Source organism: Bison bison, unplaced genomic scaffold (genome assembly GCF_000754665.1).
Source record: "Bison bison bison isolate TAMUID 2011002044 unplaced genomic scaffold, Bison_UMD1.0 scf7180017864317, whole genome shotgun sequence".
Lineage (NCBI taxonomy): Eukaryota > Metazoa > Chordata > Mammalia > Artiodactyla > Bovidae > Bison > Bison bison.
Genome location: NW_011494889.1, coordinates 3,742,850 through 3,758,745, shown reverse-complemented (window position 1 = coordinate 3,758,745; position 15,896 = coordinate 3,742,850). Strand labels below are relative to the sequence as shown.

The following is a 15,896-nucleotide window of genomic DNA, read 5'->3' as shown; positions in this document are numbered from 1 at the left end:
ACCCACCTTCCTCTGTGAGGAAGTCTAAGTTCATGGAGCAGCCGTCCCTCCCCTCTCCACCCCCCGCCCCAGGCCGTTCCCTGGTTGATTCCTGATTCGGGGCTCAGGGGGAGCTCTTGCTCCCTTGTCCTGAGTCCTAAATCCCTCCATCTGCCTCTTCAGTCACCTCCCATATTGTCCCCAGGCCTTCCCTCCCTCCCTGCCCTGCTCTGCTCTCTCTCCCACGCCTCCTCACTCTGCACACCGAATTATCCTTGCTGCCCAGGCCTCGTGGGGAGGGTCTTCTCCCTGGGTCTGTCCTCCCAGACTCTCTCTTCTGGAGCCACTAAGGCTCCCCTCAGCACCCGTAGACGCTGCTCTGCTGTGCTCTGTCTTGAGATCCGCCCCGTGACTCCAACTACTAACTCACTGAGAACACAGTGGGAAGAACTGCTCCAATTTGACCCCTCACCTAAAGCTTCAGAACTGTGAGCCCAGCTACTAAGTGGGCACCCCTGCCCAGGCATCCTGCCAGCATCTCCCACTCAGCCTGTCCGTGACAGAAACCAGCTCAGCCTCAGTCATCCCTTCCAAGCCCACTGCCTTTGCTCCTGCATATCCACCCCATCCTCAATGTCTGGACTAAAGAACATTTGCTGCTCCGCCTGCAAGGATCCTCAGCTCCAGGCAATGAGCTGAGTTGATTCGGCAGAAGCCAATTTGCCAAAAATGGTCAAAGGTCAGTTGGCTAAATGTACTTGTTTGCTTCAGCCATTTAGATACAGTTGGTCAGTCATATTTTTATTCTCAGAACTGCACTCTAAGGAATGTTCAATTCACCTCTGCTCTGCTCCCAACTACTACAGCCTGAGACAGGAGCAGAGAAAGGAGAATCTGAGGGGCACAGGAGGGGGACAGAAGAAGGTATTAATGTTAAATATGAAAATACAGTAAGAAAAGAGGCTTCTCAGAGATAAAGAACATCTTCATAAGACACCTTCGTATTCAGGGGTCATATTTCCCTTAGCCCTCAGTCCCTCATCTCTGAAATGCTAGATCTCTAGCCACGGCAGCATGGAGCAGGGATAGAGATAAAATGAACATTTTCAAAACGCAGTTTTGATAACAAAATTAAAACCAGTCAGTGAAAGCTGAACAGTTACAAGAGGCACTTACATTTGGGAACTGTCTTTTAGCGAGTTGGCCAAGCGCTTTCACCTCCCCTGCAGCTCCAAGCACAGCTTGAAAACTACCACAGCAACCATTTCTACCCTCCTGCAGCTAGCGATTTTTCTAGAACACAGATCTGATCACGTCTGTCTGCTACTCAAAGCTTTGGTTCTCCAGGCATGCAGGTGGGCAGAAGCTACAGGGGGCAGCCTCCGGGTGGTCTGGTTGGCCTCATACCTGGTTCCAGGTATTCGTGCGCAAGGAGCAGGGCCAGACCCCTTGCCAAGGTGCTCTTAGTGGCATCCAATAAACCCTTGGGTGCTGCCCAGTGTGGGACTGGGGAAACAGATCCCAAGAGAGGCTCTTCGAGGACCTATCTGTAGGTCTGGCCCCATTGTATTTGCTCCAGCCTGGGGACAAATTACCCCTTCCAAGTACACCATGCATTTTAATCAATCCAACCTCTGCTTCTGCTTTTCTCTTTGCCTATATTCCCTTCTTCCACCCTTTCCACCTGGCAAACTCCTATTCATCCTTTAAGGCCCAGGTCAAACAGATTCTCCCAGTCATTTCCCCTCCCTGTCTCTTAAACAAAGCAAATCCCCCTTTCTCTGCACCCCAACAGTCCTTTGCATGTATCTTCAGAGTTCATCAGACAACTATTTGTGGAGCATCTACTATATGCCCACCTTTACCAGCTGGTGGCTGAAATGGTAAAGAACCTGCCTGCAATGCAGGAGACCCGGGTTCGATCCCTGGGTCGGCAAGAGCCCCTGGAGAAAGAAATGGCAACCCACTCCAGTATTCTTGCCTGGAAAATTCCATGGACAGAGGAGCCTGGGAGGCTACAGCCCATGGGGTCTCAAAGAGTTGGACATGACTGGGTGACTTTCACTTCACTTCACTTGGTACGTGCTCAGTGCTGTTTTAGGTGCTGGGCATGGCTTAGACCAAGTCCCTACTTCTGGGCCAGATCCATACACTCCTTCTCACATATTAGACACTGGTGCTCTGAGTGTCTCTGAAGGAGTGAAAAAATGGCTGGGCCCTGGAGCAGGTGGGTCAGGGCCAATCTTGAGGAAGCTCGAATCAGGCCAGGGACCTGGGAATCATGCGCCGTACAGGCTGCAGCCTTTAAGGTTCCAGGAGACAGGACGGCCTCCCCACACTTTCTGTAGCCACCCTGTAGGACCAGCTTCCAAAAATGAGGCAGGCATACAGCCATGATGTCAGGCGCTTCCAGGATTCAGGAGGGACAGTCCGTGGGCTGCTCTCATGTCTTAGTGACAAAGAGGCTCCTGCTGCCCCTCTGGACTCCTTGATCCCAGAAGGGGCTGTTTAGCAAACAGAACTGTCTTGAGCCCTGCATCCTATTTTTTATATCTCCACTGCGTGGCTAGACCTATCTGGGCCTCAGCTTCCTCATCCAAATATTGGGGCTGGGTTGGTCACAGGCTGAGGATCTGTGGGACATCCGACAACAGATGGAACTTGCTGACCATCCCATTCAGAGCAACCAGAGATGAAATCAGTGAGAAGGGAGGTGGGTGAGGAAGGTGAGCCAACAGCAGGCAGGGGTGGATGGGGTCTTACCTCTCTAGGCCTCCATCCTCCAAGTCTCGGAATTCCGAATTGGTCCAGGTAGAAAACTTCTCTAGAATATAGGCAGCCAGTCCCACGGGAGAGTCATTCAGAGCGCAGCCTGGTGTGGGAAGAAGCAAGGGAGCAACTCAGGCCTGGGACCAGGGAGCTGGCCCCACAGAACAGCAGTGTGAACAGGAAGCCTGTGTCAGAGCACAGCTCTGCCCTGACTCTGGGGTGCTCCTGCACCTCACTTCCTTAACACTGGGCCTTGGAATCCTTATCTGACAAAAAGGGATAACACCTCGCCCACTACTTCATTGACATCCATATGCTATATGGGCAGCTTCCTTCAAACCAAAGAGGCTACAACTCCAGGTTTTGTAGGATCCAAATAAGAAATATATATAAATGTTGTTTTTAAAAAGTGTTTTTTTCTTTTTGTTTCTATTCTGTGATTAGAGAAAAATTAGAAACCACCTAAAAGCCCAAAATAGGGAATCAGTTTTAAATAAATATCGATCCATTCATAGGCCCAACGATAAAGCAAGCATTAAAAATGGGATGGATGGGGGCTTCCCTGAATGGTGAAGAATCCGCCTGCCAATGCAGGAGACACGGGTTCCATCCTTGGTCCAGGAAAATCCCAGATGCCAAGGAGCAGCTAGGCCTGCGCGCCACAACTACTGAACCTGTGCTCTAGAGCCTGGAAGCTGCAACTATGGAGCCCACGGGCCACAGCTCCTGAAGCCCGCAGGTCCTAGAGCTGGTGCGCTGTAATAAGAGAAGCCACCGGCACGAGCCTGCACGCCGCAACTAGAGAGTAGCCCCCGCTGGCCACAACTAGAGACAAGTCCGCAGAGCAACGAGGACCCAGCACAGCCAAAAATAAATAAAACTGTTTTTTAAAAAAGAAATCCTTTTTTAAAAAGGCATGGATGGATCTCACAAGCAAAATATTCAGCTAAAGAAGCCAGACTCAAAAGAGCACCTATTGGAGGATTCCAATGCATATAAAGTATAAAAACCAGCAAAAGCAATCTATCTGTCAGGTCAGGAGGGTGGCTGCCCTGGGCATGGGGGGAAGTACCCAGAAGAGGGTGCAGGGAGCTTTTGGGCTGGTGGGTCACGCTCTGTTACTTAAATGAATGCTGGTTGTATGGACAGATTCCATTTGTGAAAATTCATCAATCAAAATGTTAGCCAGTTCTTCTGAAGGCCTGGGAGAGGAGAGGTAGGGAACAAGAGGTTATAGGTGATTGTCTTTTCTGTTTTGTGCTTTTTTGCATCTTTTGATTTTTTGACATTGAACATGGGTTACTTTTATAATAAGAGGGAGAAAACTGGTTCTATAAAACACTGTTCTTATTACCGTGAGCTGCCCAAGGTGTGAGTATGGACTGTCATGGAAACTCTAAAAGACCACGGGCAAAACAACTCCTGGGTGTCCTCTGAGTGGGGTTCAAGGAGGTTCTAGTGGACCCTTCTGATATCATGATTGTAAAGGGGGCCTTTCTTCCCTTGTCTTACAGATATTTTACAGGTCTGCAAATTGTTGAAAACTAATAGTAATGCAAGTGAGTCTAGTTCATAGAGAAGCAAATGAATTTTGTCCAGAGAGTAGATCCTACAGATTCTCTTCACAAGGTTAAAAAAATTTTTGTTTTTTAATCTATATGAGATGTTGGATATTAACTTATTGTGGCAATCATTTTACAGAAGATGTAAGTCAAATCATTATGCTGTACACCCTAAATGTATACAGTGCTGTATGTCAATTATATCTCAATAAACCTGAATAATTAAAAAAAAAAAGTCCAGTGGAGATTTACTTGATTATTACCCTGTAGATTTTGACAAGTTTTGTATTTATTAACAAATTTATTTTAGTGTTCCTAAATGCCTTTGAACTGTTTTATTTTACATTTTACTAGTTGCTTTTAGTTAATGAGTTAAATAAAATTTTGACATGTGTTCATTTTTTATTTTTATGATTTTATCTTTAAAAATGTTTTTTTTTTCAGAATTTGAAAATTACTTTATTGACAAAGATACATAGTATGCCCCTCAAAATTAGTATAGCTATATGATTGATATCTTAAAAAAAATATTATCCCTTAACAGGGCCCTGATGGCAGTAGCTCCATCCATGCTGTCTTCCCTCACTGAACTGGGGAGCTCCTCCAGCCCTGGGGAACCCCCTTCTTTCCACAGTCCCAGAACTGATAAACACTAGGCTTTGTCTTACCTGCTCCTCGGTCCATCTCTATGCTTCTCCCTGTAGGACTCATGGGTGGAGGGACTGGAGGTCAAAGTCACTAGGAACACTGATTCTGCTCAGTGGAGCTGTTTGGGAATTTGGCCAGGCAGCGTAAGAGTGGACAGAGCTGAGTCCCTCACAAGAGGTTTTCACGCCATGAGCAGTGTTCCCAGCATAGGTGAGGCTTCCCCCGCTGGTTGGGAGCCTTGCTGAATGGATTGGATGTAACCTCACCCCCATCCCCCACAGCTGAGCCAGGTGCCTTGCGCCTGCGCACTCACCCACGGTGTCTGGCTTGGTGCTCTGGATGTGCAAGTAGCCGCTCTCCCTCAGTAAGCTGAAGAAGATCTTCTTAAAGGGGTATATCAGCTCCATGTCTCTCTCGGTATAACCGAAAAGCCCCCCGAAACACCGTCCCAGAGGAAGGGTCAGGGTGTAGAAATTTCTTAAAATCAAAGCCGTGTTCAAGTGCAGGCCCTTAATGTGGCTGGGGGCAGAGAAGGGTCAGGTGAGCCTGGGTGCCATCCAGGATGGGGAAGTGGGGAGGGAGATGGAGGAGGAAGAGACCACAGAGCTGGGGAGCACAGGGCCAGCCCCCATCAACATCTGCCCCCTTGGGTGACCACACGAGGTGAGGGAGCAGGCTGGGGAGAAAATACAGGTTCTACAAAGTTCTGGTCAGCTCTCTCCCAGGACTTGGTCCATCAGAAAGGTCTACTCCCTGACCGTCCCCCTCCTCTAGCTGGCTCTCCAGGCCTGGGCAACTGGCCCAGAGTCACCAGTCCTGTGTGACACCAAAGGGAGGGAAGATTCGTGTCGAACTTCCCCAGGCAAAGCTGAGTGATGGGGACCCTCCCTTATCTCCCCTGGGCCCACAAACATCCTGCCCGCGTGGCCGCCGTGCCAAGCCTCAGACACTATGCCCAACCTTCCTCCCTATGCATTCACCTCGCACGGGCTGTGCACACACACCTGCACACATACACACAACGCCTGACAGCCACCCTCACCTGGGCACCAGCTGGGCCATGTTGGTGCAGATCAGGGCCCCCCAGTCCCCGCCTTGAATATAGAATTTCTGGAAGCCCAGCCGCAGCATCAGCTTATAAAAGATCCTGGCAGTGGCCACTGAGTTGAAGCCTGGTTGTTAAGGGGAGAGAAGAATCATGGGAGGTCACGCCTTTGGTTCCGCAGCTCAGAGTGGGTGAGAAGGAATCCTGGGGCCCAAGGGTGGGGTGCCCAGTGCCCAGAGGAAGTGCTCCTGGTGCTAGCCTTGGTGCAGGAGATGGTGAAGCCAGCCCTGCTGAGGGTCCGTGGGTCCACACTGTGTGCAGCGCTTAGTCAGCCTTGCTGGCCCGGAATAACACGGAGTCCAGACATGGACCCGCCCAGAGGGGGCAGCTCCCAAGGACACGAGAATCTAGGCCCTGAGCCCACTCTGGACAGTCATGACTCTGCCTGGTCCCTGGCCCACCATGCCCCTCAAATCCTGAGAAGACACACTGGCCCTTTGGCAATCAAATCATCCCCATTGCTTCTCTTTCCTCAGGTCTCAGACGCTCCCCTCCCCCAGCTCCCTCAGGCTCTGAAGGAAGCCGGCTCCCCACCCTGGGGCAGATGCCTGGCCCGCAGCAGCCCCATACCCTTCTTGGAGGATGCCTCCGAGAAGCTGTAGCCAGGAATGGATGGACAGATGACTTCAAAAACATGCTCATCACTCAGGCCGTGGTTCTTGGGGTCAGTCAGGAATGGGATGATCTTATAAAACTCGTAGAAGGAGCCAGGCCAGCCGTGCACCATCAGCAAGGGCTTTGGGGTTTGGCCGGAGGGGAGGTTGGGGGGCTTCACGTGGATGAAGTGGATGTCCAGCCCTGGGGGGACAGAACACAGTCAGGGCTAGGGGAGAGGGCCCTGTGGTGGGGGAGACTGCCATCACCGCTCTCGGGGTAGCCAGTCAGGCTTTGCGCCCGCCTAAGCAGGCCCATGGTGCTGCCACTCCGGGTGCCCCATGGTACTGGCCACAGTCACCACCAGCGGCGCTGGTTGAGCGCTTACACTGAGCTCCAGACCCCCCTGGCGACTTACTCGGCCTTCACAGCCACCTGCAAGCAGCAGACTGCTGCGTCCCTGCAGGTGAGAACGTGAGCTGTCTGTGAGGCCGGGCCAGGCTGCTCTCAAACTGCTGTATTCCCAGAGCCCAAAACCGGCCCTGGCTCGTGCCAATGCTCAACGTATTCATTGTTTAATAATTTACAAATTGTGTGTGGGGTGCAGGTAGCCTTATATATCCAGCAGTAGAGAATGAAACAAATTATAGTTTAACAGTACACAGTAAGGGACTTCCCAGGTGACGCTAGTGGTAAAGAATCTGCCTGCCAACACAGGAGATGCAAGAGACACAGGTTGGGAAGATCCCCTGGAGGAGGAAAGGGCACCCCACTCCAGTACTCTTGCCTGGAAAAATCCCATGGACAGAGGAGCCTGGTGGGTTGCAGAGAGTCAGACATGACTGAGCTATGATCACACAGTACACCGTAATACAGCAGAGTCACTGTAATACAATGACATTATGACGTGAAGTCGCTCAGTCATGTCCGACTCTTTGTGACCCCATGGACTGTAGCCTCCCAGGCTTCTCAGACCATGGGATTTTCCAGGCAAGAGTACTGGAGTGGGTTGCCATTTCCTTCTCCAGGGGATCTTCCCGACCCAGGAATCGAACCCAGGTCTCCCACATTGTAGGCAGAAGCTTTACCCTCTGAGCCACCAGGGAAGCCCGACAGTCATCTAAAATGACAGCGTCCATGTGCACTGAATATGGAAATCAGTCCTGTATATGTTGCTAAGTGGTAAAAGCAAACTATGAAGCCAGATCCATTGAATGACCCCATTTCTGTAAATAGTTACATGTATGCATATATCTATATGGTGTGTATAGGAATTTTAAAGTCTGAAAAGATAAACCACAAAAATGTAAAAAGTAGTCCTTTCTGAGCAATAGAATTTCAAGCAAATTATAGTCTTTTTTGTGGTTGTATGAACTTTAAAATTTTTCTACGATGGACATATGCATAACTTTTTTTTAAAGTGGAGAAAATTATTTTAAGGCAGAGTGCTGGGCATTGAAACAGCACCCTAGCCAAAGATGGATGAATGGATTCCAGGCCCCCCTCCCTGCTGGAGTCACTTTGAGAACAGTCTCTCTTCCCAAGCAAGTGGGCGTTCATAGCAAACACGGCCAGGGAGGCTGTCGCACCTCCACCACGAGGGCTGGCATTGGCAGCAAGGTCTGTGGTTTATTCACTGTACAAATAATACATGCTTTCTGTAGGAAACAGAAAACAAAGATAAATCAAAAGCGGGGTGGGGGAGGAATCACATATAATCTCATGATCTTAAGAGAACACTGTGTTACCCGTCCAACTTTTTAAAATAATTTTTTTTATTTGGGGACAATTTTATTTTATTTTATTTTTTTTATGACCTGCCTCATTTCAAACAGAATCTGCAGCAGCCAGAAAAACACACAGTGAAGACTGGAGTGTAGAAAACAAAAGGGAAGAAGCAAAGATTTCACCAGAAATTAGCCTCATCCTAATCCAATACTATCAGCCTACATTGTTTAATGCAAACATACATTTCAAAACTGTCAGACTATTGAGAGAAACCACAGGTTTCTTTCATGCTATCTTCCCCCAAAGCTGAAGCAATCATTTCCTAAAAGAACTATTTAGAAATACCTCTTGATTTAAGCATTCAAAAAGCACATGCAATAAGCAGACTTCACTCTGAAAGAAAAATGGACAAAGCTGCCTCCAGAGCAAATCTGTATCAAGAAGTCACTTTTCCAGTAATTTCAAGTTGAGCACCTCAAGTTTACTTCTTGAACTTGAGAAGAAATGAAATAGACAAAAATCACAAGCCTTACTTCTATTTGGGGACAATTTTAGATGTATAGAAAAACAGTGGAGCTAGTACTGGAAGTTCCCAGATACCCATACTTAGTCTCCCTACTATTAACATCTCGTGTTAGGATGTACATTTATTATAATGCATGAACCAGCACTGATACATTAATAACTAAAAGTCATACTTTATGGATTCAGATTTTCCTTAGGTTTTTTTTTAAGTTTTAAGTGGTGGTAGGAACATTTAACACGAGACCTATTGTCTTCACAAAGGTTTTTTTTTTGCCTTTTTCCCCACAAAGTTTTAAGTGTGTTGCACAGTGCACAGTACTGCTGTCTACAGGTACAGTGTCACTCAGTGGCTCCTCAGAACGTGTGTGTGTGTTGTGTGTGCGTATCCAGTCACTGAGTTGTGTCCACCTCTTTTGAGACCCCACGGACTGTAGCCTGCCAGGTTCCTCTGTCCATGGGTTGCCATTTTCTTCGCCATACTTAGAACTTACTCGACTTGGATAACTGAAACTTCATACCCGGTAATTAGTAACTCCATAGTTCCCCACCTCCCAGCCCTTGGCAGCCACCATCCTATTTTCTGTCTCTATGAACTTGACAATTTTAGGTACCTCATATAAGTGGAGTCGTGCAACCTTTGCCCCTTCTGTCATTGGCTTATTTCACTTCTCGTAATATCCTCGAGGTTCGTCCATGTCATCACATCTTATAAGACTTCTTTCCTTTTAAAGACTGAATTAATACTGGTACATACACACATACAATGGAATATTACTCAGATTGCCTTAGTTTTTACCCAGTGTCCTTTTTCTTTTCCAGGATCCTATCCAGGACACCATGTCACATTTAGCTGTCAAGTCTCCTTAGGCTCCTCCTCAGCTGTGACAGTTTCATATGTTTTTAAAAACAGAGAACATAACTTGCCTTTAACAAAAATAGAAGCCTACATACATTCTATTTTGGAACCTGATTTTTTTTTTCCACTTAACAATATATCCTGGGTGTCCTTCTATGCTGCTAAATTTACTCCTAAAGTTGAATTTAGTAGTTAATGTTAACTCCTTTGGAACACACAGCGTGGTGTGAGATTATTTTTGATTCAAATTCTATCACATTATCATCTGAGTTTAAAATTAGAAAAAACACACATATACATCCATTCTATATAGCAGCGTATACGCAGGAGATCCCTGGAAGCATGTTATTTAACAGAAGCAGATGCTGTCCCTGGGGAGGGACGAGAGGGAGACTCTGTCTCCTTCTGTACATTTTGAATTTTAAATACTGAAAATTTAAAAACTAAAAAAAAAAAGTTAAAATTTGCCCTATGGGTCCTCCTTCCCTTTAGGGTGAAAATGCTCTCCTGGTCGCCCTATGGATCTGTGGTGCCTATAGGATCTCTGTGCCCAGGCTAATGGGTCAGAATTGAGGAGACAAACTGGGCTCAGAGGGCATCCACGGGCTTGGTGAGGGGAGAGAGCAGTGGGGAGTGGTTGGTCACAGCCGAGGGCCAGTGCTGAAATAGTGGCCACAGGTGAAGGAGGAGGGGACAGGCTGGGACACCAGAGAGCTGGGTTCCAGCCCTGAACCTCCACTTCCCTGTGACTCAGGCGACTCCCTGCCCCCTCTGGGAGGTGCTGGGCTCCCTAGAGGCCACTGCGCGCGCGCACGCGTGTGTATGTGTGTGTGTGTGTGTCTCGCTTTGTTCATGTCTGACTTTGCAACTCTATAGGCTGTAGCCTGTCAGGCTTCTCTGTCCATGAGATTCTCCAGGCAAGAATACTGGAGTGGGTTGCCGTGCCCTCCTCCAGGGGATCTTCCTGACCCAGGGATCAAACCCAAGTCTCTTATGCCTCCTGCATTGGCAGGTGGATTCTTTACCACTAGCGCCACCTGGGAAGCCCCTGAAACCCCTGCATGTCTCAGACTCTCTGAGAACAGAGACTGATCTGCAGCAGGACGTCCAGGACAAGGCCTGGAGCCAGAAGCTCATCACAGAACAGGGAAGTGGCGGGGACAAGAAGGCCGAATAAGGAGGCTAGTGGGGATGAGGAGAAAACGTCGAGGAGAGGTCACAGATTGAGCCATGAGCAGGGGAGCACAGGGGTCAGTGCAGAAGCAGAAAGGACCCTGAAAAGGCCTAAACGTGAGGGAGGAGGATGGCAGCAGAGAGAGTGAGAAGGGAGGTCCTCTTGGGCGAATTTCAGGCCAGGGAGTCAGGAAAAGAGACACACTGACACATACACACACACATACAGTATGTGTGTAAGCGGTTATAATTTTCAATTTATACGTACTCCTTGGGTGGAAAATTAGGAACCTGGGCAATTTCGACCCTTTTCACCCTTGGGAAGGTAAATTTAACTTCTCTGAATATTTTAAGATAAACGTATATGGTACAACTGCTATGGAAAACAGTGTTATAGTTCCCTCTAAAATTAAGCATAGAATTACTAGTTGACTCAGCAACTTCACTTCTGAGTATATACCCAAAGAACAGAAAACAGGAACATAAACAGATATTTGTACGTTCATAATCACAGCAATATTTTTCACAATAGCTAAAAGCAGAAGCAACCGAAGTGTCCATTGACGGATGACAACATGTGCCATTATTCAAAATGTACCATTATTCAGCCTTAGGAAATTCTGACCCATGCTACAATATGGATGAACCTTGAGGACAGCATGCTAAGTGCAGTAAGCCAGTCAAAAGGACACATATTGTATGATTCTACTCATACAAGGTCCTTAGATTCAGAATTCATATTTATGTTTACAGAGACAGAAAGCAGAATGGTAGTTTCCAGAAGCTAGGTGGAGAAGGAAATGGCAACCCACTCCAGTGTTCTTGCCTGGAGAATCCCAGGGACGGGGGAGCCTGGTGGGCTGCCGTCTATGGGGTTGCAAAGAGTCGGACACGACTGAAGCGACTTAGCAGCAGCAGCAGCAGGGAGACGGAGAGAAACAGGAGTTAGAGCTGAATGACACAGTTTCCGTTTTTGCAAAATAAAAAAAGTTTTGAAGATAGATGGAGGTGCTGGCTGGATAACAATATAAAAGTATTTAATCCACTGTGACATTACAGGTAACAAGGTATACTCTATGCTTTCAATGGTCAGCTTTATGGTATATGTATTTTACAATGTGGGTGTGCTCAGTTGAGTCTGGCTCTTTGTGACCCTATGGGCAATAGCCCGCCAGGTTCCTCTGTCCATGGGATTTTCCAGGCAAGAATACCAGAGTGGGTTGCCATTTTCCATTCCAGGGGAATATTTTACTATAATTAAAAACAAATAGATAAATTTGTACAAATTAACAGCATGAGTTTGATTTTCTTAAACATTTCTATATCTGATTCTAAATCTGTGTTGGGCTAAAAAAATACTTTTCCACTATGGAAACTATTATCCCAAATTAACTTAGGTTGGGCTTCCCTGGTGGCTCAGAGGTTAAAGCATCTGCCTGCAATGCAGGAGACCTGGGTTCGATCCCTGGGTCGGGAAGATCCCCTGGAGAAGGAAAATGGGAACCCACTCCAGTCCATGGGGTCACAAAGAGTCAGACACGACTGAGTGACTTCATTTTCACTTTCACCTTTCCAAGAACATTTTGAAGATAGCTTTCCTTCCAGGTGAAGTTGGGTGACAACCTATGATACTGTTGGGACAGGAGGTCTAAAGCTTCAGAGACAGGACAGTTTTTATTCGAACCTTGACTGACAGCTTGAGCACCCTTGAACAGTCACAATATCATAGACTCCAAAGCCTCAAGGAGGGGCTGAGTTGACTGAGGCCATGCCCAGATCTAGGTCTCATCTCCATCCTCCCAAAGATTGTTCCATCATTGAATTGGATTGTACAATTCTTTGGTTTTTAATTTATTTGTATGTTTTCCCATTTAGCTCAAAAGACCATTGGACTTGTTGGGATTTTGCATTATTTTTGCATCTGAGTGGGGTTATACCTTCCAAATACATCTCACTGACCAATAATCGAATTCTGGGTCTCCGGGCTTTATTTAAGTCCCAGTGTTATTTAAGTGTCTATGAAGGTTGTTTCTGTCATACACATCCCCCTCCAGCTGGTGTTTTGGAAACATACCTTCAATCTTAGTCTTGAAGTGAGGGTATTTGTTGAGAATCTCCACCTGCTTCCTCCAGTCAAATTCATTCCTCCAGTAGGAGATGATTTTCTTCAAATAGTTGGAGTTGAAACCATAGTGGAAACGACTGTCCTCCAGAGGTGGAGTTAAACGGACCCTGTCAATCCTCTGATGTAAGTCCTGGAGAAAATGTGAGACCCCAAGGAGAGAAGGTGAGTGGGGCAGAGCACAAGAGAAAGTTTATTTCCAGAAGACAGAGAAAACCCTGCAGCCACCAGACCCCATGCTACAGTAAAGGCAAAGCGAAATTTCACCGGATGGGATGAGGAGGCTCCTGGCCTCCAGACATGTGCTCTGGGTCGTCAGGTTTATCCCAGAAGAAAGCTCCTGGCTTCCCAATGGTGGCTGTTCCCCAAACATACGTTTTTCACTTTCAACTTCAGGTTACTTCTCATTTTTGTTTTTAAATGTATGAACAAAATGTGTTTTTAATTTATCAAGGCTTATATACAGCAAGGGGGGCTTCCCAGGTAGCTCAGTGGTAAAGAATCTGCCTGCTAATGCAGGAGACACAGGAGATCCCTGGGTTGGGAAGATCTCCTGGAGGAAGAAATAGCAACCCACTCCAGGATTATTGCCTAGAAAATCCTGTGGACAGAGGAGCCTGGTCAGCTACAGTCTGTGGGGTCACAAAGAGTTGGACACAACTGAGCGACTAAGCACACAGCACATAGACAGCAGAGGGTGGCCAACTTTTTTATTTTTGGGGGCCAACTTTTTTCAAAAGGGCCAGATCATAAGCAGCTTAGGTCTTCTGAGCCACAGCTAACCTACTCTGTTCTTGTAGGATAGAAAAAGTCATAGATGGTACATGGACAGATGGGAGTGACTGTGTTCCAATAAAACTTTACTTATGGGCACTGAAATTTGAATGCCAGGTTAATTTTCATGTTACAAAGTATTATTCTTCTTTTGATTTTTTCCAACAATTTAAAGGTGTAAAAACTATTCTTAGCATGGGAGCTGTACAAAAGCAGGTGGCAGACTATTATACATAAAATAGATAACCTATACTACAGCAGAGGGAACTCTCCTCAATACTCTGTAATAACCTGTGTGGGAAAGTGAAAATTGCTCAGTCGTGTCTGACTCTTTGCAACCCCATGGACTATATAGTCAATGGAATTTTCTAGGCCAAAATACTGGAGTGGGTAGCCTTTCCATTCTCCAGGGGATCTTCCCAACCCAGGCATCAAACCCAGGTCTCCCACATGGCAGGTGGGTTCCAATCTGAAAAAGAATGGATATATGTAATATTTATAATTGATTCACTTTGCTGTACACCTGAAACTAATACAGCATTGTAAATCAACTATACTCCAACGTAAAATCAAAATTAAATAAAAAAAAAAGAAGGTAGCAGAATAGATTTGCCGACTCTGATACCAGTGTTAAGTGATACACTATATGTGAGTATGTGTGTGTTAGTCACTTAGTCATGTCCGACTCTTTGCGACCCCATGGACTGTAGCCCACCAGGCTCCTCTGTCCAAGGACTTCTCCAGGCAAGAATACTGGAGTGGGTTGCCATTCCTTCTCCAGGGGATCTTCCCAGGGATCAAACCCGGGTCTCCTGCACTGCAGGGGATTCTTCATTATCTGCTCCTCTTCTCAACTGCTAGACGAGAAGCTCTTTGAGAGAAGGCTCTCTCTCTTCTTCCAAGTACTTGGCACTAGGTCTGCACACAGAAGGTGCTCCCATACCCACAGAATGGAAGAAATGATGGGTAGGGATGTCCCAGGTCCCACCCACCCTCCCAGTCCTGCTCAAGCCTGGCTCTCAGCTTAGCCTACTCCAGGGTCACACCTATCCTTGGTGATTCCAGCCGTGTGCGGAGGACGGGGCCCAGGCTTTGGCATTAGACAGATCTGAGTCTAAATTCGCCAGCTTATTATCTCGGTCACTGTGCATTAACAGCTTTGCCTCTCTGAGCTTCAGTTTCTACATGACCGCAGTCACTGCACGTGATCACGAGGGTCTAAACACACAGCAGGTGCCTGGCCACAGCTGGCCCCAGGCCAGGTTCTCTGCTCTGCAGCGGTTTATGTCACCACAGCCTTGTTTTCACTCATGATCTCCACCCAGGCTCCAAGAAGGGGCTCACTTCTGCCTTCAAGCTCATCCCCAGGGTTTCAGGTGGGGCACAGAGGAGGCAGAAACAGCTGCTCTCTGTGACCCTTAATGCAGGTAGCTGGATTCAGCTGGCACTTCTTTCCTCGCGGGGGCACTACTGGGCCTTGGGAACCAGGAACATGGAGACAGAGGAGGGGGAAGGAGCAGAAGGGATGGGGTGGGCAGAGTAGGTGAGTCCAGTAGGAGAAAAGCAGGCAGAAAATAGCCCTAGAGGGACCACTTTGGAAGACCCTCCTTGGTGCCAGGCCCAGCCTGAGGCCCAACCCCAGATGGGGCCTCCCCGCCCTCCCCTCTGCTCAGCCATCTGGAAAGAGGTGCCTTACATTGATCTCCTCATCTGATGTTTCCACCTTGAATGGGCGGATGCTCTTATCCTCCCCAGCTGTGGGCCTCACCCCAGGCCCCCACCATCCATCTTCAAGGGGCAAAGTCTCCTCCTTGTCCTTGGAGACGAACCAGTAGATGACAAAGCCCAGCACTGAGGCAAGGAGTATTTCCAGCCACATGACTCCTGCAAAAGTAACAGCCCATCAACAACAGAGTCCGCCAGATAGCCCTTGACCTCTGGCTGGAAACGCCAGAATCCTGACTTCTTTCCCACCCAATCCTCGATTTTGTGTACTTTTGACATGAAAAATAACATCAACATTTGTTGTTGTTTAGTTGCTGAGTCCTGTCCAATTCTTTG

The 15,896-nt window shown here is 47.5% G+C and overlaps 1 protein-coding gene across 5 annotated transcripts in view; it reads right to left on the bottom strand.

Moving 5' to 3' along the window:
- Positions 1 to 15,896, bottom strand: part of EPHX1 (epoxide hydrolase 1, microsomal (xenobiotic)) — a 37,641-nt gene that overhangs the window by 2,520 nt on the left and 19,225 nt on the right. For all 5 annotated transcript variants that reach the window (XM_010852864.1, XM_010852862.1, XM_010852860.1 and 2 more), the window contains 6 exons: positions 15,532 to 15,719; positions 13,014 to 13,194; positions 6,634 to 6,861; positions 6,001 to 6,130; positions 5,272 to 5,477; positions 2,743 to 2,851 (listed from right to left, as the gene is read on the bottom strand). In XM_010852864.1, coding sequence (XP_010851166.1) covers positions 2,743 to 2,851; positions 5,272 to 5,477; positions 6,001 to 6,130; positions 6,634 to 6,861; positions 13,014 to 13,194; positions 15,532 to 15,714 — 1,037 coding nt within the window. In that variant the 5' untranslated portion in view covers positions 15,715 to 15,719. The remainder of the gene's footprint in view (positions 1 to 2,742; positions 2,852 to 5,271; positions 5,478 to 6,000; positions 6,131 to 6,633; positions 6,862 to 13,013; positions 13,195 to 15,531; positions 15,720 to 15,896) is intronic.